Raw genomic sequence first — 23,738 nt, 5'->3', positions numbered from 1 at the left:
TACTCTATACTCTGTGTTCAAATAATCTCATACAATCATAAAAAAGAAGTTAGAAAACAACCACGTTAGGCATGTGTCGCCCCTTTTGTTTCCTACATGAGCTTTCTCACCTGGTTTCTCTACATTTCAATGTGAAATATTGCACTATTCCCCAAAAAAAGCTTTTTGTTCTCTCTATTCTGCGAGCATGAAATCAAAACCTGCTGTGCTGCAATTAGTCACTGCAGAGATAAGCTGGGCTTCTCATCTGCTCATTAATGTAGCACGACGCATACTGTAAGCAATAATTTACATATTACAAAATAAAAAAAACACATTTTGTGTAGATCATGAATTGAGTTTCTGCTCTGAAATTCTTATTTCTGGTGGAGGAAGAGGTAGTGATATGATGCCACTCTTCAAATTTTCTTTTTTTTTTTGGAGGAGGAGGGATTAACAAAGGAATCGAATAATTGGTCTGAGGTCAAATACTTGATGTCCGAACAGGAGCACATGTCTGCCACCACAAAAGGTGCAGCAAAATAAACTGTGTGTGTGTGTGTGTGTGTGTGTGTGTGTGTGTGTGGATCAAAGGCTGGACATGACGTAATACAAAGCAGCAAAGCAGCTCATGTTCTCAGTCTCAGAGCGTGTGCGCGCACACACACACACACACACACACACACATAAGCACACACACTGCACCAAGCTCAGACAGTCTCCCAGTTCAAGACTCAGGCAGTACATGTTGTGCTTCTGTCATCAAGCTAAAAGCTCACATATCCTCCTCCACGTTTTTTAAGCATCATAACGTACCAGTTGAATCTCGGTTTTTCTCTAAGAGAAGCAGCTTTAACCCAGCAAAGTGTTACTGAGCAAATTTTCAAATCACAGTTGACAAAACAATGATAGCATTTTTCTTGAGAATTGTGGAAGTTTAGGATGTCTGATACTGCATTTTCCATACCGGACTGCTACAAAAAATGTAAATCAAAGCAAACCAAAAAATCCAAAAGCTTTGGTCTTACCTAACAAAATGAAAAACTCACATAGTTTGCAAAACTAAAAAAAAAAAAAAAAAAAAATCAAACCAGGAAGACGTACAGTTCCTGCACTCTCATACAATAAGATAACATAATAATAATAATAATAATATTAATAATAAAAAACAGCTCTGACTGACATGAGCATTTTTTTTTTCTTGGAAGTCAGTCTTCTATTCTTCAAGTGAGTCCATTCGTTTGTACTCTCTGCAGCTATCCCCTTGGGCAAGGGCCCATTCCTTATTGCTTGTAAGGGAAGTCCAGAGTCTGTCAAGAGTGGAGGGCTTCCACAGAGAGTTTGGTTATTGCTTCTTCGTTTGAATCCTAGATGCATGAGACAACAAGCACTAACACCAACGCGTATTTCCATGTTGTTCAAAAGTGTGGAATTGTCATTTGCATCTTGTTTTGTGTTTTCTTTTTTGTATAACGTAAAAAAGAAAAAAGAACAAATCTACTGATTGCATCTAAAAGGACGCAACACCTTCATTTTCTCTCTTTTTTTTTGCTACCATCATACTCAAAGTCAGATGGTTCCAGCTCAACACTTCTGTCTGTTTGATCATGTCACTGACTGTCCACTTCTCAGCCGGTCAGCTGGTGTCATTCAGCCAATCAACAAAGACGAGGGAAGGGACAGAGACAGAAAGAGAGGGAGAGAGAGAGAGAGAGAGAGAGAGAGAGAGAGAGAGCGCAAAACTAGTGTGATGAAAATCTGGCTCGTCTCTTGTATCTCTCTCGTCGTAGCATCTCGCGCTTCTTCTATTCTCTTCCGCCTATACGGACGGAGCTTCAAAATGGTGTCCAGTGTGTCACTGCTGCCCTTCCTTACTTCACCATCACGCAGCTGCTGAGCTGCTGCTGCTGCTGCTGCCCACTGCAGACCATCTCCTGGACCTCGGGGTTCTGTGCGGCCCGGCTGCCCAGCCCCCAGCTGCTCTGCTGGGGGAAGAAGGAGAAGGGCCCCTGGGCCTGCGCCAGGGCCTGGAGGTGCTGGTGGTGGGTGAGAGCCCCCTGGGGCTGGAGGGGGTGGTGGTGCGAGTGCTGGCTGATGTGCAGGTGGGCCTCCAGCAGGTGGGCGGTGGAGACCACGGGGGACAGGGAGACCTCCGAGGAAGAGGAGGAGGAGGAGGAGCAGGTGGAGGAGGTGGAGGAGGAGCGGGAGGAGGAGGGCGAGGAGGTAGCAGAGCAGGAGTCCAGGGGCTGGCGCCAGAGGGAGGCCTGGGGCTGGGGCTGGCACATGGGCAGCAGCACCGGGGCCTCGGAGAACAGCGCGGCCGGGGCGAAGAGGTTGGTGGGGGGAGGGGAGGGGGGGTGCGGGTGCTGGTGCTGGTGCTGGTGCTGGTGCTGGTGCTGATGGGACTGGGAGAGGAAGAGGACGGGCTGCTGCTGGGCGGTCACCGCGGCGACCGAGGGCTGCTGGGACGGCACCTGCGGCTGGCTCTGGTGCTGAATCTGGAGCATCCTGTGTGATCGAGAGAAGAAAAAAACACGTTAACACCATATAGTCTCTCACCTCACAACTCAGGACTGTGTACAACGTGACACATTGAGGCTGAACGTGTAAACGGCGAGAGGGTGAAGTTCTCTGACCTCTGCTGGTGCAGGACCTCCTCCAGCATGCTGCGGCCGCTGGTGGCGCACATGGTCGGGCCGATGGAGCCGCGGCTGCCCCGGGGGGCGCAGGAGGTCGGCGGGCACACCTGCCGCGTCAGCCCCTTGATCTTGTTCAGCCCCAGCAGGCCTTTGGTCCGCGTGTTCTTGCGCAGCTGCTGCCGGAATGCCTTCAGGCCTGGAGACGACGAGAGGTCAAAGGTTAGAGACTAGTGTCTAGAGACTGAGGTAATGTAATATAGCCAAAACAGCTATAGGACACCATGGTGATATATAAGTAGGAGACAGAACGAGACATCCATCAACGCCCCCAACCCTCCCTCCTCCTCCCCCCATTCTGTGAATTTCCCAGCAGCCCCTGCTCACCTTGGGTGAGGGAGGTGTCGGAGGCCCGGCGGCCCTCCTGGAAGCTGGCGGCGTGTAGGCTGCCCTGGGCCTGCAGGAGGCGGTTGGAGGAGAGGGCCAGGGGGCCTCCGGCGGTGGCCAGCGCTCCGGGGCCCATGCCGGAGGAGCTCAGCAGGGTGGACAGGCCCTCCATCGGGGCGGACATGGCCGGGTGGGGGTTGGACGAGGACTTGAGGCAGCTGTCGGAGGAGGCGGCGTCGGTGGGGCTGACCACGATACCTGCAGAGAGAGGGAGAGAGGGAGAGAGAGGGGCAGACAAAGAACCGTGAGTTTGTGTTCTGACCGCTGCGTGGACGCTATGATGAAGGAAGTGTCACCCGAGAGGGTTTTTCAAGGGTTTTTATTTTGTTGTTTTGTCGAGTACTCACAGGGTGGGTTGCACTGGTGGAAGCGAGCGGACACCTCGGCGAGGGTGTGTCGGCGGGACGCCGTGCCGTGCAGCAGGGGAGGCTGGGAGGCGGCGGCGGCGGCCGACGAAGCCACCTCCTCCTCCTCCAGGTCGCGCGGGCGCACCTCCTCGCTGATGGTGGTCTCCAGCAGGCTGTTGGGCGAGATGGAGCGGTTCCACAGCAGGCCGCTCAGGCTGGCCTCCACGGGGCACACCACGCGCTGATGAGACAGAGGAGGAGAGGAGGAAGAGGAGGAGGATGAGGAGGTGCATTCACGTTTAGAGCCACTGTCTGAGAAGAGCAGGAGGAGGAGGAGGAGGAGGAGTAGAGGAAGGGAGGAAGAGTGGGGGTGCACTGCACATCTGCAACACGAAACAGGGAAAGGGTCTAAGCACCACACAGCTGGTGGCAATGGAAAAGGTTCATCTAATTGGCATGCAACGTGGAAAATGACTACTCGTGAAAGGGCTGCGAAAGTGGGGTGGTGTTTTGTTTTTTTTCGGGAAGAAAAAAAAAAACGGGAGAAGAGGCTCACCTGGAACAAGCCGCTCTGGTCGCACTCCATGTCGGCGTGCACGGGCGCGCTCTTCTTGGCCTGGAGCGGGAAGGCAGCTGCGGCGGAGCGGAATCCGTCGGCGGATTCCATGATGACCTCGGGGGCGGCGGAGGAGTCGGACGTGCTGCGGGGTCTCTGGCTCCAGGCGCCGCACTGCTGGCGGCTGAGCTGCTGACTGCGGTGCTCCTTGACGCGCTCCAGCAGCAGGTAGTAGATGGCGGAGAAGTGGTTGTAGCTGCTGCTCTGGAGAGACTGTAACAGGTGTGTGGAGGGAGGGAGGGAGGAGGAGGAGGAGGAGGAGGAGGAGGAGGAGGAGGAGAGAGAGAGAACAAATGGAATTAGAACCTTTCCGATAAGCTCGGTTTTGGATGCCTAGTGTTTGAAGCTTACAGCAAAAACCCCCTCTCACACACACACACACACACACACACACACACGGACACACACACACGCAGACACACGTGTGCCATGAGAAAGCAAAGCCTGATCTCGTCAGATGGAGCGACGTGAACAACAGTGCGTAAGCATGCAATATGCTGGCTTAAGAAAACAGATGCCAGTTATCCAGCCTAATGCCCATGGCAAAATGCCCCTAAAGCCAGGCGGCGAGCAGGGGATATAAGGTCCCTCTAGTCGTGCCGCCTGCAAGAGGGTGGCACAGCGCCAACACTAAGTCCCGGGCCCCGCCGCGCACAAACACCTTCCCCTATGGGTGTTGTTAACCTCACAGCCTCTCGTTCCCTTCGCTAAGACTACAGTCTACTAGTACACTACTACACTACTGTACACTACTAGTACAGACTTTGTCCCCCGTTTCACACCTAAACTATTCTCACCCCCCCTAACGTCCACTACCACTCATCCAACACCAGTCAGTGCCCCCCCCCTTGTCCATCCGTTCCACCTAGTGGTCAAGCGCTCGGACACTCACCTCCACGGTCCTCTGCCGGTCGATGCCCAGGGTCTGCATGATGCCCAGCACGGGCTCGCTGTAGTCGCCCAGGTTGGAGTTGTAGTCGGTGAGGGACAGCGAGAGCGCCTGGTGGGGGGCGGTGGGGTCGGCCAGCATCCAGCGGTGCTGCTTGATCTGGGCCACCGTGATCCGCTTGGCAGGGTCCACCACCAGCATCTTACGGATCAGGTTCTCGCAGTCTGGAAACGAAAGAGGAGAACGAGCCGTTAACAATGGAAAGGGGGGCCTGACACAAAAGGGAATTACAGATACACCAGCCGTGAAGGAATGAGAGAGAGGAGGAGGAAAGGGACAGTAAGAGGAAGAGAAGATTGGCTGGGTTTTATGTGCTAGCGGGTGGTGTGTGTCCTTACCTTGAGACATGAAGTAGGGGATGCGGAAGCGGCCCTCCGTCACACGCTGTCTCAGGGCAGGCAGACTGGCCCCGTCGAAGGGCAGAGAACCGCAGACCAGAACGTAGAGAACCACGCCCAGGCTCTGCAAAAAGCACACACACGGGAAGAGGACGTTACAAACTCTGCTGCGAGGGCTTTTTTCACTTTTTTGGACATGTCAACTGGTGAAGATAAGGATAACTGTGGAGTTGATGAAGACGCATACCCAGATGTCCAGCTGTGGGCCTTCGTATTCCTTTCCCTCAAAGACTTCGGGAGCGGCGTAGGGGGGGCTACCGCACCACGTGGACAAAGGCTCTCCTGCGTTGTAGAAGTTCCCAAAACCAAAGTCTGCGAGGCACAACGAAAGGAAGGAATAGAGAAAGATGCAGAGATAGATAGAGAGAGAGAGAGAGAGAGAGAGAGAAAGAGAGAAGAATTGAATTGAGTATCCCCAAAGGCCTGGCAATTGCCCAGTAATCAGAATTCACAATGTGATCTTTCACCCTAAAGTAGGACAGCCTGGTTATGTGGCGTAATGAAATACAAACAGTCATAATGAAAGAATGTGTAATTACGGAAAAGACATTAGGAACCTTCCCCAACAGAGCCAGGCTTCACAAGCCAATTATATCGTCTGTGAGATTTACCGATTTACTGAGTTTTACCTTATTACATTATCTTGTCAGTGAATGCAGCCCTGAAGGCTTCTTTCCCAGCACCCAAAAGTGTGTCACAGACTTTGCCGCTGAACCAGCGAGTACCCCTATGCCACCCTGTGCCCGCTGCATGGTACCCACCTGCCAGCTTAATGTTCATGTTGGCGTCAAGAAGCAGGTTCTCTGTCTTGAGGTCGCGGTGGACGATGTGGTGGCGGTGGCAGTAGTCCACCGCGGTCAGAATCTGCCAGAACTTCTTGCGGGCCTCCTCCTCACTCAGGCGACCGTTGGTTGTCAGGTAGTCTGTAGAGAGAGAGAGAGAGAGAGAGAGAGAGAGAGAGAGAGAAAGAGAAAGAGAAAGAGAGAGAAAGAGAGAGGAGTCTAGGTTAGCCTTGTTGTTGTCGTCCCGAGATAACAATAACACAGACAGGTGAGCAGACAGACAGACAGACAGACAGTCAAGTCCACTCTAAAGCCCCACAGGTGGGTCCGGTGTTACTGTGGCGGCAAGAGCACCAGCTTATCCGCTCCATGCGGTTACATAAAGCCTGAATATCCCACACCTGTTCCCCCCCCACTGAAGCCCGAGGCCCGGCAGCACTCTGCAGGCTAAATACCACTCAGCTTATCTCCAGACCACACTGACCACCCTGTATCAACACCGAGCTCAAAGCAGTAAAAGACGTCACTAAAAAAATTCCCACATGCCAATTATCCCCCCCCCCCCCCGGGCCCTGACTGTACAGTATGGCAGCCCGGGAGGCACATAAAGCCAGAATATTCCAAAAATGTACTCACCAAACATCTCGCCATTTTTCGCATATTCGGTGACAATGTACAGCATGTCTTTCGTCTCCATAACCTGGAGGCAAAAACAAAAGAAGGGAATAGTACGTTACTCACAGGAACTAATACACTACTACATAACCACAAAGGTTTAAGAGCAATGTGACCAGTAGGAGTAAAACTAGTCTGAGTTTTACAGGATAATGTGACTCAAACTCTGAGCATTTGTTTGGTGTGTTTTTGGGCTCTCTTGTAGGCACAATTGATCTCATTTGTTCCCTATCTGCTGTCATCCACACGTGACAGCCTGGTTTTCCGTGCTGTGTGCCGTTACATAAGGGAACTGTCAGGTACTTCCTGAATGTCTTTTATTTATAGTAGAACATGAGCAGACCGAATGACACATACACTCACACACACACACACACACACACACACACACACACAGACATACACATTCACAGTCAAACAACTCCTTCTAAATCTATCTCATTTTCTGAAAACCCCTCTGTGCAACAGAGTTCCTTGAAACACAAATCACAAGTTGACCCTTGCCTACTGCAATCCTCCACAGATGGATATATGGGAAATACTTGAGCGGAAAAAAAAAAGCTCCCCAACAAACAGGAATCGACATGCGTATTAGGAATGCCTGGAGCTTCTCCAGCAGTGCCCTACGTGAAAACTATACGCTGGCGAGTGTGCGGAAAAATAAAGCAAAAAGGAATGAAGCGGCAGGAGGGAAGATGCAATGTCCCATTCCCTTCCTGGAACATCCGCAAACCTTCCCAGGAGATCCCTCGGGGTGAGGGGGTTGGCAGCGCATGGTAGTAGCATGAAACACTACTGGCTTCTTGCACAACAGCTCCCGAATTAAAAAAAAAAAATGAGAACCAGAGAGAAGAGACCTGTGTGAAAACGAACGAGACCAAACAGGTTGACATAAATGTCTCCAGGCCATTCGTGGGGTGACAGAAATGTACCCCCCCCCTCCAAAAAAACCCCCCAAAACAGGGGCCAGTTACACAACCTCTGGTGTTCACCATTTACTGGGAAGGAGGTCAAGTTAGAGTGGGAAAAAAAGGACCCTTCTTTATCTCCAGATAGCCGTCGCTTCCGAAGAATCCCGGTCCTCTACGTCAACCCGGAGGTGCCAGTGATGTCACCTCTTCCAGAGGAAAAGGAGTGCTTAAGTGCCCGTGTACAAACACACACACACACACACACACACACACACACACACGCAATAACCGTCACTTTTTCCCTCACTGCAGGGTAAGCGCTGGGGAGTGTGGGAGAGACCAGGATTGCCTAGTTAAGAGGCTGTACTGTGTTCGGAGGGGGAAATGAGCTGTCTGTCTTGTGACTGCCGCGATGAAAAGAAAAGAAAAAATGTGAAGGAGGAGGAAGGGGGGGGAATCATTGTGTTTATACAGGCAGTGAGAAAACGGAAACTGCAGCTTATCATGACAGGTCACGGGTCACCAGATCCATGGGCCTTTTTTTTCCCCCTCTCTCTCTTGAAGCTTTTCTTTTTATACCCCTCTCGCCTATTTCTTAAATAAACAGACACTTCAGTAGATCAATCTTATCATTTATCCCTGTCATTAAAGGAGCCGAGGAGAGAGAGAGAGAGAGAGAGAGGGGAAAAAAATGGAGGACGTGCTCACTACACCGCATTCCGAGGCACTCCCTCTCTCCACTGGTTCAAAGACCATTCAAAACGCTCTGCCTGAACCATCACCTCTTTCCCACCAAACACAGAAGGGGACGTTGACCCAGCTCGGCGTTATGAAAGTGGCCCAGATTTAAGTGACCCTGCTCAAAGGGACGACCGTCCACGAGGGCTCGGTTATCCATATTCGTCGTAATTTGATGTTGATGCTGGCCGACTCATGGTACAGAAACAAGCTCCCCTCAATATGACCATATAATAACCAGGTCAGTGTGCCAGGGGAATTTCATGAAGATTAATTCTGCTAATCTCCACAGGCTTGGTAAGAGAAAAATGACAGGTTGTCAGAGGCTCATGGGTGAGACCTCCAGTCACAAACAACTGGCTGGACTACTATGGCAATGCAGAAATCCTTGGGGTACAGTACGTACTGTACCTCCACAACATGGGATTTGAATTCCTAGTATTTCAGTGGCTGGCGGAGGAAAAAACAACAGCCGAAATTTCACAAGCTCAGCACAGGTCACATAATCCGCAAACAAGCGCAAGAGGCCCCAAATGGCACACGGGGCATAACAAAATAAAAAAATGGGGGTTACAATTTTCTAGGGCAAATGAAAACGCTGACATGTGCGCGTAGGAACCGACTCAGGAGCTATCAAGGTGCAATCAGATTCCAGCGTCTTAAAATCTTTATTGTCTCTGGAGACGGGCTGCTTCACGTGAGGGCCAGTACACGCTCCACCTGCACTAATTAACATGGACAGCCAACACACCCAGGGAGGCTAACCCCTTAAGTCGGCAAATACACACACAGTCACCCCCCCCCCACCACACACACACACACACACACACACACACACACACGCACAACCGTCGTTGCAGCCCAGAGGGCTTGCACTAATGCAGCTGTACTTATGTCTCAGTGCAACGTGCCTAGGTGATCAACAGTCCCTTTCAAAGCTGAGAGAGCTTTTGCTTTGCCCTTGTGTGACCAGAAGGCAACTCAGTACAACCACACATCTGTGTGGACTCACTGCACAACGTCAAGGTGCTACCATCTGTGAGCCTTAACAACATATGCTCAATTCCAGTTTTGCACTCCAGCCAAAGCTCTCTACATTTTTGACACTTACTGCAAAAAATCGAAACATTGAAAATGGCATAGGAAACGGCGAGAACACAGCTGCACACAGCAATAGCACATATGGCTTCTCCCTTCTTGACAAGAAATCCCCTACAATACCCCTTGCTTAACTCTAACCACAGATGCACCACTGCACCCAGCTCTGGAGTAATATCATTGTTCTGCAACTGGTCTCCATAGAGTTTGCATTACGATAATGCCTCTAGCATTTCATTTAGCACAACATTGTTTACTCTTAAATGAGATGAGGCAGTTGGGATGTGTCTCTGAAGCAGCTTGAGTATAGGAGAAGGGGACCCACCTGGTAGAGCTTGATGATATGAGGGTGATTGAGAAGCTTCATTATCTGCACCTCCCGGTAGATTTTCTCCAGGTTTGTGGAGTTGAGCCGGGTCTTATCAATAATTTTGATAGCGACCTATGAGAGGGAAAGGAGAAAAGGAACATTCTCAGTGCTGCTGCACATTTTAATTTGGCATGCAGCATTGCATTAAATAATGCATCACAATGCAAGTGTCAGCATTATGAATTATATTTTCGGTTATAATTACATGCAAGTAGACTATAATAACATGACTGTAATAACATTTAGGAGCGCTGAAAATTAATTGAATGCATAATTTCCAGCAGGTGAATGTTTACCTGTGTTTTGGTGACTTTGTGTCTTGCCAGCTTGACAACGGCGAAGTTTCCTTTGCCCAGAGTGCGGATGATTTCATAGAAACCGACCTGGAGGGGCCTGCCTTGCGAGGGATTGGGCTGAGACCCCGGACCGCTCTCTGTCATGATCACCATGGTGCTAGACTGTGTTTTTATATTGCTGCGGGAATTTCTGTCGTTTTGATTAAGGTAGCTTATGCCGTACCTGGAATACAAAAGAAGACTGCTGTCAATGTATGAAACAAACAGCAATAACAGGTGCATGGCCAAGTTATATTTCTTCTTCTTCTTCTTCTTCTTCTATTATTATTATTATTATTATTATTATTATTCGTAGTGAGGCGGAATTAAATATAGGCAAACTAGTATTCTACTACGCTACTACACTACTTCGCTTTCTCTACTGCGCCGCTGAATTGTAGGTGTCTTTAGCAATTTGTGTTAGTGATTGTAATTTGTGTTAGAGATTGATGTCAGTAGTGGTTGTTGTAATAGTAGTAGTAGTAGTAGTAGTAATAATAACAATAATAATACATTATTTCTTTGCTCTATGATATGCATTAAATAGGTATAGATGCCTAAAAGTATGACGCACAGTTGCCTGCTGCGATGCATTGAAAGTAGTCCATAATGACTTTGACAGCTGTTGGACGGTACATTTGAATACGAGGAAAATGTTTACTGACTCTACTTTAACTCTTAAATAGAGTTTGTAGTAGTAGCCTACATATGTAAACCATATAGAAAACCCAAGGCAAACAACAAAGAAGCAGCACTCACCTTAACACAGTAACGAATTCCACCTCCTTCCACAATCGAAAAGATTCACAACCGCGGATTTACACGTCATTCCACGTTAATATAAGCGCTCCGAATAAAAGTATAAAAACTAGACAAGTTTATCCACTCCAGTATTACTTATAGCGGCATATGTACAGAGACTCTGTCCGCGTGAACCGTAGATTACAAACAGGACTATTTACAGGGATGACACTTCTGGCCACCAAAGCTTCAGCACTCGCTACTGCGATCCGCTGGTATGCAGGAAAGGGCTACAGGCTGAATCGCCTGATGAGGGAACTCCACCTCTTCCCCGTCCTGCCATAACAAATTGATAGCCACCTCATTAACGTCACACGCGCGTCAGAGCTCGGAGCGGGGCGCAAGGCCGGGCGAGCGCGCAAGGCACAAGTTGCTGGGCAACAGTGCGGCTCGGCGTACGGTGACGTGAGTGGTGATGGAGGGGTTGCTTGGAGATGAAGACGATGACGCCAGTCCCAGAGATGTGTCACCACGTGATTTTTCCTCTCAAGCTGTTACTGTGTGTGTTCAGCGCGCGGCAGCGCTAGAATCGACTCCTGCTGGAAGGCATTCGTTCGCTCGCAGCTTTTCGGAACAAAAAAATAATTCAGTGTTAGGGCGGACTATTTCAAGTTTCTCTTGGGGAAGTTTAGCTCGATTATTTGAGGAAATCAACTTTGTTTATACTAATGTTTTAGCATTGTCCACCATTTGCCTTTTCAATGCAATGATCTTTAGCATTTTTGCAAAATAGGGCTCCATAAACGATAGCATTTTTGCAAAATAGGGCTCCATAAACGGAGATTAACTATTTGCATGCATGCATAGACATATAATTCCAACTGTAATTTACTCTCTCTCTCTCTCTCTCTCTCTCTCTCTCTCTCTCTCTCTCTCTCTCTCTCACACACACACACACACACACACACACACATCTTCAAGTATCAAGGTTGTCTATAATCCACCCTGATCTCTGCCGAATGAGAAAGGGTAGGGTGTGTGCATGTGTGTGTGTGTGTGTGTTTGCTTGCTTGCTTGCGCATGCCTTTTTTAGGTACTTATTTTGTATGCTGTACAACAAGCAGTTGATATCTCAGATGTGTCCAGACTTTATGCTGCAAAGGCTTTGTGCATGTTTATAATTTACAGATAATCATGCATACAACCCGGTGAACCTGATTTCTTCAAGTAGCCGTTGTTCCAGGGACAACTGCCTAAAGTTGTTCCAGGTCCAACAACTTTGTTAACCAATCGCTGCTATGTGATGTCATCAATGTGCGACTTCACTCCCTGTTCAAAACTTCCCTCCCGAAATCAACATCTTTCCAGCTCTGTGTAGGTAAGTCATTGCACTGTTTCTTCTCAACAATTTCCCATGTAAAATAAGTGACTCAATGTGCATTTTCAAAATTATTTATTGTAAGAATGTTGTTTTGGTGCCAGTTTAGTAAGGAGTTTTCGAGTTCAATTCACCTTTTCGTTATAGCCCATATCTAAAGATATCCGTTAGCTGCTAATGGTAAGCATAGTGTTCAGTCAAATTCAGGCAATAGAGAATGGGAATGTGACGTCGCGGACATTTCGCGGTTGCGCCGCGGTGGCGTCTGGGATACATACGTGAGGCCACTTGTACGCTGCTGCCAATGCTGTACCATTGTAAACATCGTAAAACATTGCTAACTCGCTGTTTCTAACACTGTTTTTCACACATCATGGGACGAACCTGTTGTGTTGTTGGATGTAACGTCCGTGCCCACGATCGTCAGGTAAAAAAAATCAACAACGGAGTGTCTTTGTATTACTTTCAGGGTCTCACGTCCACTCTCCAGACGGTCTGTCATAGGGATCCATGTTACCGATCAAAGATTTTTCTATATAACGTTTCCTCGCGTCTGGCAGGAGCTTGTCTCTGTACGGTCCATTACTACTTCTACTACTAGTTTTTAGCATAGTAGCCTAAATGTTTACATCTAGTGTTACTGTTTTGGCTAGCCGATCTTGTTCGAAATATCATAGGTTTCCATAGGTTTCTTGTTTATAATTCGCGCCGCGGCCTCACCTAATGGAGGGAAACGCCCTTTTTGTCCCAGAATGCACTGCGCCGCTAACTTCCGTTCCCATTCTCTATATTGTAATGACATGTATGTTTACTCCTCAATAGCTGTTAGAAATTTTAGCATGAGCTTGTTAATAGCAATTTGTAAACTACCACAAGCTTTTATTTTAACCTTTCAATATGTTTGAATTTGCAATGTCATGTAGATTTAGTCAGTTAGGCTACTTGGCTAGAAGCACAGATTTTGGACTACTATTCTCCGATTAGTCTCTTATTAGTGGGCTAAAATCTTTATTTAGTGTACATTAAGAGTTGATACTTATTTTGATCTGCGGAGGGTGCTATTGAGGCAATGTTAGTACAGGTTCATCATTGATCAACCCGGACCAACATTGATCCTGGGCCGTCATTACCATGTTGACCCAGGAGCAACATTTTCTCATTGACCCTGAGCTAACGTTACCATGTTGACCCAGGAGCAACATTTTCTTGTTGAGCCTGGGCTAACGTTACCATGTTGACCCAGGAGCAACATTTTCTTGTTGAGCCTGGGCTAATGTTACCATGTTGACCCAGGAGCAACATTTTCCTAACATTGCACAATTACTGTTCTTTTCAGGGACGCAAAAAAAGAGTGTGCCTGCTATCGTAAAAGCTTTACCCAAAAAGAAAAAAGCAAGGACAACAATATTCAGCGCCCTGTCAGAGCAGGAAGCAAAGGAGCTGGCCAATGGTTTTGCCACTAGACTGGCATTGGATGTTACTGCTGACACAGTCTGTGACGGAGTGGATGCTGCATGTGCTGATGTACTGTAACTAAGTGTTCTTCCATCCTAGACTAACACTACACTTTCCATTTTCCAGTTACACTGACCCACACTACTGTTTTATACTTATGCCTTATTCTTTATTGCATGAAAATGCAATGCACTGTTCTTTGAAGTCTTCCTGTTAGATTTCATGAAAACTACTGTTACTGTCTAGTGTTATCCAAAGTTGTCTTTTGTAATGAGACAAAATGCACTCTTGTTCTTCAAAGTCTTATTTTTCATATTCTTACGTAACATTTGCGTATCCTCATTACAGGAAGACACTTCAGAAATTACAAAGCAACCTGAAAGCAGCCTTGACGGAATCATCAATTTGGATCTCCAGCTTTGGATGCTACTATGTCTTTTCTTATTGACAAGCTGGACAGGGTTGGCAAATGAAAGGCACTAGTTGTCCTTTTAGTTGTGTTTTTTGTTGTAAAGCCACATTGTTTTTTGTCTTAAAACCCCCAGTTGTGTTTCAGTCTAATTAAATGTCATATAATTAGATGTAATTGGGCTTTTTGTCTTTGTTCATACAGGACATCTGAATCAATGAAAGACAATTTTTCATTAATATTTTCATAACATTTGGGGTATTTCATTTGACTTTGTGACACCTACATGTATGGTCTTCTGTTAAAAAACAACTTAAACATACGTAACTAAATTTGATTCCAGGCACATATAGTTTTACCTACAGATCAGCTGATCAGATGTGCAGTATAAGTGCACTTACAGACATAAAAACACATCCCACTTTCTCTCTTTGCTTCCTGTGGCAAACTTCAAATAGGCTTGGTTCAGTGAGGCCTGTATAGGCCAAAGTCACTACACTACAACTTTAACATTTGTATTATTCATGAGAGCATTTTTTATACAGAGGTCTATCACAAAGTGATTGATAACATTCAATATCTTTAATTGAAAATGCTGGAACACCAAAGTAACCCTGAAATTAACATTACCTTGTTACATACCTTACCATACCTTAGCCCTTTCATGCGCAACGTCCACATGCGTGGACAGTAACTTTAACTCTGTTTACTACTTATTTATAATGTTGATATACACCAATCCACTTCAGGGCAGTTTTAGTAGGTCCTTGGCAATATATTAACAATATGTATCATCTTATATTTGGAATATTGACTGCTTGATGACATCATCAATTCAACATGAGTGACAGTAATGGCCATATGCTGAATGCTCCAGACATATCTGTAAAAAGCTAGTACTCAAGAAGGCAAAATCATGTAAAAAAAAATATTATGCTGTACAGGAGAGTGTGTTGAACAACTCTATGTTTTCAGAAATTAAATCGGATGTAAAATGGAGTTTGTAGACCCTAAAAAGCAACTGTCCACGTATGTGGACGTTGCGCAACAGAGGAGTTAAATGGCCAAAAATTAGATTTTGTAACTAGGACTTTTTTATTTATTTTTTTTTCAAATATGATTTTAATTGCTTTAAATTACAAAGAAACAAACATTTGGTAAACATATTTATAAATAATGACCTAATTACATGTGGTAATGCCAAGGTGGTATGGTAATATGAGGGTAGTAGAGGGGTGGGTGGGTAGTAGAGGGGTGGGTATGAGAGTACTAGAGGGGTGGGTGGGTTAGTAGTAGAGGGGTGGGTAGTAGGGATGTAGTAGAGGGGTGGTTGGGTAGTGGTGGTAGTAGAGGTGGGTAATATGGGGGTAGTAGAGGGGTGGGTGAGGGTCGGTGAGCAATAATGGGGGTAGTAGAGGGGTTGGGCGGGTAGTATGGAGGTAGTAGAGAGGTGGGTGGGTAGTATGGGGGTAGTAGAGGGCTGGGTGGGTAGTATGGAGGAAGTAGAGGGCCATAGTTTCCACATTTTCTGTCATTACATTTTATTCTTTTTTACCCCTTTGTTGCGCACTGTCCACATACGTGGACAATAACATAACTTCTATATAAAAGCATATTTTTAAAAAATTCCAACTGATTTTCAATATTGGGCTCATATAGAGTAATACAATCAATGCTAAAAAAATCTAGACACTTTTTTTCATAATGCGTGCATGAAAGGGTTAATGGGTAAAGCTGAGGTAAAAGTAGAGGTCTAGGGAATTTTAGGTTTGAAGAATCATGGGCCAACTGGCTGTAAGAAGAAAGAGTAGGCCTGTTACTCATCTCTCAATTACATGTCTATCTGGTGCCGTGGTGAAGGTTATTTTTAAAGCAACACGAAAGAGTTTTTTGTACCTTAACCCGAGTCTAAATCCCCCCCTGGGGATTTGAAAAACTGTTCCAAACTTACATCTCAATCTCTGCTAGTTTTTGTCCTAGAAACATAATTTGTGACACCATCAGAAACTTTAAATCAACTAGTTTCCACTTTACTCTCATATAATTATTGTGGAGGACCTAGAATATAACCATATGTGCCACTTTTGCATTAGATGTTTTTAGTTAATTAAATATTTAAAAATCTCAAGGTATAGCTGACTGCCTCAAAGTACGTGAAAAGGCCCCGGATCTCCCAAATGTTAAAATAATGTTTCCAAAATCATTTCAGCGGTTCATCAACTCGTAACAGGGTGAACGGCACTTCTGCTTTCACTCTGCGTCCCTCTATTGGCTATAACCGCACTATGTAACTTTACCAGATCGGGTAGCGTATTTGTAGTTTGATGAAATGAGACATAAGAAACTACAAATTTGACTTGCTTCAATACATATCAATATTCATATTCAATTCAATACAATCATGCAACATACTCCACCTTGTCTGTGGACGTCGCTATTTGCTGGATAAACAAATAGCTAGCGTATGACAGATATGCCCCAATTATAAACAATTTGACTTAACTAAGTGTAGGTATCAGTGTAAGATACGGTTACAGCACAATCATTCAACAATTACCAATTATTTGATTACTGATCTGAGCACAGCTTTTGCCCTGGATCTCACCACAGTCAAAGCAATTTCCAGTGTGGCATTAACAGGGTGGGATGCATATGGTGTAGATAAAAAGATCTAGGACACAATCGGGTGAAAGAAAAAAAGGCTAGTTTCAACAACAGATACATTCTCCTTAAAAGCATGTATTCCAGGGTATTAAATACATTTTATTTTTTTATGAAATAAAAAAAATCCCCAAAAAGGAGGCATGACAACATCTCTATATAGGTTTTCCCTTGCTTTCGTGACCATTCATTGGCTTGGAGGAGTATGATGTCTGGTTTAAGTCCAAGAGTGATCCACTTTTCAATCTTCAGAATAAGGTCTGGATGAATACGATAGATAGATAGATAGATACTTTATTGATCCCCAAGGGGAAATTCAAGGTCCCAGCAGCTTAAGACACCACACACAACATACAGTACAATGTAAACAATGTAAACAGGAAAATTAAAAAGCAAATCAACAATCAACAATCAAGCAAATCAACAATCAACATGACTAAAGGAGCAGTAGAATACTATAGATAAGGTATGCATGAATGTACTGAGGATTGGTACTGTGATCCAGTCTGAGGTGTGTGTCAAGTTGGTAGTGCAAATAACAGTGCAACAGTGCAAGATTAAATTCTAGTGACCAGTAATAAATATGTACAGTACAAAATGTAAGCATAGTAATAATAATAACAGTACTAATATAAATATATGGACAATTAAAATAAACTTAACATAGTAATAATATAAGAGTTAGACATGAGGGTAGACATGTAAGCCATGCCATGTAAGTGTATAAGAGGGTGGAGGTGCAGATATACTATGCATAGAAGTCCAACTCTCCTTTTCCCTTCAGTGAAGCATTGTACAGTTGTATGGCCCTGGGTACAAATGACTTTCTCAGTCTGTCTGTTGTGCATGTCATGGAGCGTAGTCTCCAGCTGATCAAGCTCTTCTGCTGTATGATAGTGCTGTAGAGTGGATGACAGTCATTGTCCAGGATGCTGTGTAGCTTGTTCAGGGTCCTTTTGTCTGATACTGAAGTGATGCACTCCAGATCAGCTCCCACAACAGAGCCAGCCTTCCTTACCAGCCTGTCTAGTCGCCCAGCATCCCTCTTCCTAGTGCTTCCTCCCCAGCATGCCACAGCATAGAAGAGGACGCTGGCAACAACAGACTGGTAAAACATCCAGAGGAGCTTGCTGCAGACATTGAAGGAGCGCAGCCTCCTCAGGAAGTACAGCCTGCTCTGCCCTTTCTTGTATATTGCTTCAGTGTTGACTGACCAGTCCAGTTTATCGTCCAGATGTACGCCCAGGTACTTGTATGTGTTCACCACCTCCACATTGACCTCCTCAATGGTGACTGGCAGTAGAGCAGGCTTAGACCTCCTGAAATCTACCACCATCTCCTTGGTCTTGGCCGTGTTGAGTTGTAGGTGGTTTAGTCTGCACCATTGCACAAAGTCCTCCACCAGGCTCCTGTATTCCTCCTCCTGCCCATCCCTGATACATCCCACAATAGCAGTATCGTCTGAAAACTTCTGCATGTGGCATGACTCCGTGTTGTAGCAGAAGTCGGACGTGTACAAGGTGAACAGGACTGGAGAGAGCACTGTTCCCTGTGGAGCACCTGTGCTGCTGATTACAGTATTGGAGAGGCAGTCCTTCAGTCTGACAAACTGTGGCCTCTCTGTCAGGTAGTCTGCAATCCAGGATACTAGATGAGCATCCACACCCATCAGCAAGAGCTTGTCACTCAGTCTGGGGGGTTGGATGGTGTTAAAAGCACTAGAGAAGTCAAAGAACATGATTCTCACAGCACTTTTCCCCTTGTCCAGGTGAGAGTGTGTCCTGTGTAGGAGGTAGGAGATTGCATCGTCGACGCCCACTTTCTCCTGGTATGCAAACTGTAACGGATCTAGTGCATGGCGCACCTGTGGCCGAAGTATCCCAATGGCAGTGGCCATCCTCTTTTAAAAGTGGGTTGTGCCCACTGTGATCGTTGCACGTTCTCTGCACAACCACTTTCAAACCTTTATGATCATTTCTGACTTTGAATGAAACGTACGCTTTGCATCCAGTGACTCTTTGGCCTTTTACAGACACAGGACCAGACCTTGCACAGTGAAACAAATACTGTAGCATCACCTTTTTTGGTCACTGAAACTGGAATAGCATGTTTTCCTGAAAGATGCTGTGTTTTCTTCATTATTAATCTTTCTAATATGTGCCTGTTCATCAACTTCTTTCAGAAAATGGATATGAAGCTTGGTGTTTTTCCTTCTTTCCCTCTTTTTTTCTTCTTTAAAAACTGCTTCCTTGATTATATCCTCCATCTCTGAAATGCACACAACACACAAATACCACTGTCAGTTACTGAGTACGCTAACTTAAAGGTAGGGCAAGAAATGTTTTCTTGGAGCACTTTACTATATTGATATAAGATCCCATTCACACCGGGATTGCGGCCCATTAATTGAATACTCTGACAGGGTATACATATTGAAGTCTAGTCCAAGCAAAGGGTCAACAAGAAAACATTGTTCTGTTAAAGGCTAACTCTTTACTATCAATGTTTAGTCCAACGCATATGAGCAAATAAACTGGCACAAATGTTGCTCCTGGGTCAACATTGTAATGTTAGCCCAGGCTCAACGAGAAAATGTTGCTCCTGGGTCAACATGGTAATGTTAGCCCAGGGTCAATGAGAAAATGTTGCTCCTGGGTCAACATGGTAACGTTAGCCCAGGCTCAACAAGAAAATGAGTCAACATGGTAACGTTAGCCCAGGGTCAATGAGAAAATGTTGCTCCTGGGTCAACATGGTAATGACGGCCCAGGATCAATGTAGTGATGTTGTATTGGTCCAGGTTGATCAATGATGAACCTATACTAACATTGCCTCAATAGCACCCTCCGCAGATCAAAAGAAGTATAAACTCTTAATGTACACTAAATAAAGATTTTAGCCCACTAATAAGAGACAATCGGAGAATAGTAGTCCAAAATCTGTGCTTCTAGCCAAGTAGCATTTAACTGACTAAATCTACATGACATTGCAAATTGAAACATACTGAAAGGTTAAAATAAGAGCTTGTGGTAGTTTACAAATGGCTATTAACAAGCTCATGCTAAAACAGCTATTCTAACAGCTATTGAGGAGTAAACATACATGTCATTACAATATTGCCTGAATTTGACTGAACACTATGCTTACCATTAGCAGCTAACTGATATCTTTAGATATGGGCTATAACGAAAAGGTGAATTGAACTCGAAAACTCCTTACTAAACTGGCACCAAAACAACATAGTTCTTACAATAAATAATTTTGAAAATGCACATTGAGTCTCTTATTTTACATGGGAAACAGAAGAAACAGTGCAATGACTTACCTACACAGACAGAGCTGAAAAGATGTTGATTTCGGGAGGGAAATTTTGAACGGGAGTGAAGTCGCACATTGATGACATCACATAGCAGTGATTGGTTAACAGAGTTGTTGGACCTGGAACAACTTTAGGGGTGTTGTCCCTGGAACAACGGCTACTTGAAGAAATCAGGTTCACCCATACAACCCCCCACCCCCCGCCCCCACACACACACACACACACACACACACACACACACACACACAATCAATGCATGCATGCAATACATGCGTACACAAACACACATGCATGCACGCACACACACACACACACACACACACACACACACACACACACACACACACACACACACATTCATGCACCAGTAAGCATACTTGCTCACTCTAACAGATAATCGATATTCTGAATTTGTATTCAGAGCAAATGCTTCTGGCTCGTTTTCCTGGGAAAGCCATTTGCACAGGCAAGTGTCATGCCGTCGTCTGACATTTAATGGGCTAATCACTTTGGCCGTCCCAGTTGCAAAGCACCGGTCTCAACTCAGCAAACAGATAGCATGGCAACGCATTGAAACTGCATCCTGGAAACACAACGGTGTCAGAGCAGGCTCTCCACAGTCCACACGCCCACACACAAGCATGCACAAATGTGTCTTTAGCAAAATACACGGCTCTAACATAGGCCTTCAACAGCCGGGAGCAACCGCTGTACAGATCGCTCGCTGATAAGGCGTACTTTACATACGATTGAATCAGAGCACAAGGAGTCAGCGATTCACTGATATGCTGCCATTTCACTGAAATTCTTGTGGAACTGTGAATAGTGCCATGTGTTGCTGGTTAAGGAACTTGGTGACACACTTGTCCTCACCTTCATTGTTTCCACAGTTCCAGTGACATAAATCACCCGGCCTAATAAACCCCCCCCCCCCACCACCGCCATGTGGGGCTTATTAAAAAGTGATTAATGTCACGCGGGATCATTTGCTGCAGCAAAAACATATGTGCCAGATCAGTCCTCTTCCGAGCCATGTGCTTGCAAGATGCGCCACAAAAGCCAGAGTTTTCACCTCGCGTCCTCTGCCTCGGGGTTGAACATCTTGTTCTGATACCTAGGATGGATTACAGAGTTGACTGTTCCTTTTGGGAGGGAAAAAAAAAACCCCACTGTTTCATAACAGTGTCTGGTGCGGCTAACTCTTCCCACGTTTTTGTCTGCTTGCAATCACACAGGGCGTGCTGTGTGCTGTGCTGTGCTGTGCTGTGCTGTGCTGTGCTGTGCTGTGCTATGCTGTGCTGTACTGTACTGTGCTGTGCTGTCCATTGGTGGTACATTGGAGGTGTGTGAGAAGCTAATGCTAATGTGCTAACGCTACACTGCCATAGGCCTGTGTGTGACACTGCACTTGTTTCTCACAGGGTCTTAGGTTTCTGTGAGTGCGAGGCAAAAACCTGTTGTGAGAGTGGGATCAGCTCTGCTTCTGTTGGTTGGTGGTGTGTGTGTGTGTGTGTGTGTGTGGGGGGGGTGATATGTGTATGTGTATGTTGTTTTGAGAGTTTGCAGATGAGTCTTGATCGTCACAGTTTCGAGGTGTTGGCACAAACTTGCGGTGCAGCTGCAGTTTTACATCCTTCTTGGCTGTTCCTCAAATGATAGCCATTTATACATTGTTTTAAATAGGAGAAGTGAGAGCAGAAGTTTATTTTAAACCACGCCAACATTAATTGGAATAGTCGTGTGTGGCCCTCTCTATGTGATTAAATTCATTTGTTGAAATGAATGTTCCCAGAGTGAGCTGGAAAGCGCTGTCATCCACGCAGTAGATTAAATGCCTGCGAAGGTGGCCAGATGTCTAATTTTAGGTCATTGAGAAAGTCACAATGCTGTTACAGAGGCTTGACATTAATTAGGGGTCTCCCAGACCAGGATTTGACCTTTCCAAAGCGGGGGATACACAGCCTACATAACTGTGTGGCAAGGGTTTTTTTTCACAAGTGGCACTTGCATGTTCACACACACACACACACACACACACACACACACACACACACACACACACACACCTACACACACACACACACACACACACACACACACACACACACTCACACACACACACACACACACACACACACACACACACACACAGACTCTCTGTCTCTCTCTCACACACACGAACACAAACAAAAAAAACAAGCCTTTTCCACTGGTGACCATTGGTGTGAGTTGTCTGAGTCATGGCAAAGACTCTAGGTATTGTGGGAAACTTAAATGTTAAAAAGAGAAAAAGTGTGTGTGACAATGAGTTTGACAAAAAAAGAAAGTATGAGGGAGGAGGAGACAGAAGGAGAGAGAGAGAGAGAGAGATAGATTGAGAGAGAGATAGAGAGAAAGTAAACATTGCACCTGCTCCACAAGAGAAGAAAAAGAAAGCCGACCCATGGCGCTGCTGAATAATCTTCACTCTCGCTAGAGGAATGCAAAGCGCAATGCAAAGGTCTGGACGGCCCAAAGGTCAAACCTCAAACCTCACCTGACGACGCCCCCGGCCGCTGCAATGACACGCCACGCTCCAAATGTCATAACAGTACGTCGCTTCGCCTGGGCCCAGCCCCCACACTCACCCCCGGACTCTGCCTGCCTGAGAGGCCTATAGCACGCATGCTTCCTCTGTGGCTGGTGGAGGTGGAGCTGGTGGAGGTGCTGTTGGTGGTGGTGGTGCTGTTGGTGCTGCTGGTGCAGTTGATGGTGGTGGTGGTGGTGGTGCTGCTGTTGGTGCCTGAGGCCGGCACAGTTTGCATATCTTCGAGTTTTTGCATGTTATCTGCTTCTGATAGGGAATTACTGGTTATATAACTCCACTTGAGAGCCCTCATGCAGTTCTTAGGCTGATGTGCGAGTGAGGGGGTGTTGTGTGTGTGTGTGTGTGTGTGTGTGTGTGTGTGAGAGAGAGAGAGAGTGAGAGAGAGAGAGAGAGAGAGAGAGAGAGAGAGAGAGAGAACAACTGTGTACATACTGGTGTGTATGTTTCTGTTTAATCACGCACAATATCTCTGCTGAAATTGCAGACATGGTACATATTGTGTTTTATCGGGCTGGAGCATGTTTCTCAAAACCATAGACAGTTGCCACTGTAACTAAGTTAGCAACTATGTATGTCGGTCGTAGTGCAGTTTCCCATTGCCAACCAACTAAGTTTCTAACATGTTAGCAACTATAGTTTTGGGAAAGCCTCCCCTGAGTGTGTGTGTAGTGAGTAAAACCTAGTGAGTATGTGCTCTTTGGGGTGCTAAAAAGAACCATGCAGGCTCTAAAGAACTCTTAAAGGTTCCTTTGATGGACTATTTAAAATGGCTTAAAGAACCATTTAGGGGTGCCATATATGAAGCACGCAATACAACCATTTTTGGCTCTATATTGCCCCATTTTTTCCTAAGAGTGCATGCAATCCAGTTTAGCATACAAATACACCTGCTGCTAACTCTTGTCGA

General features: G+C 45.9%; 1 protein-coding gene and 1 long non-coding RNA gene across 2 annotated transcripts; one reads left to right on the top strand and one right to left on the bottom strand.

The window, feature by feature from the left end:
• Positions 1 to 1,695: 1,695 nt before the first annotated feature.
• Positions 1,696 to 11,464, bottom strand: sik1 (salt-inducible kinase 1). The gene is made up of 13 exons (XM_062534669.1): positions 11,041 to 11,464; positions 10,243 to 10,465; positions 9,902 to 10,018; positions 6,791 to 6,854; positions 6,134 to 6,295; positions 5,560 to 5,684; positions 5,313 to 5,436; positions 4,918 to 5,138; positions 3,966 to 4,238; positions 3,410 to 3,650; positions 3,003 to 3,260; positions 2,616 to 2,814; positions 1,696 to 2,487 (listed from the first exon to the last, which is right to left on the bottom strand). Exons 2-13 carry the CDS (start codon positions 10,393 to 10,395, stop codon positions 1,851 to 1,853), a joined length of 2,574 nt encoding a protein of 857 aa, XP_062390653.1. The 5' UTR covers positions 10,396 to 10,465; positions 11,041 to 11,464; the 3' UTR covers positions 1,696 to 1,850.
• Positions 11,465 to 13,342: 1,878 nt separating this feature from the next.
• LOC134077827 (uncharacterized) lies at positions 13,343 to 14,441 on the top strand. Its single transcript, XR_009938763.1, has 2 exons — positions 13,343 to 13,924; positions 14,204 to 14,441. It is a non-coding gene; the product is annotated as an uncharacterized LOC134077827 (long non-coding RNA).
• The last annotated feature ends 9,297 nt before the right edge of the window (positions 14,442 to 23,738 follow it).

The sequence above is a fragment of the Sardina pilchardus genome, chromosome 4, assembly GCF_963854185.1.
Source record: "Sardina pilchardus chromosome 4, fSarPil1.1, whole genome shotgun sequence".
Classification (NCBI taxonomy): domain Eukaryota; kingdom Metazoa; phylum Chordata; class Actinopteri; order Clupeiformes; family Clupeidae; genus Sardina; species Sardina pilchardus.
This window is presented reverse-complemented; position numbering and strand designations above follow the sequence as displayed.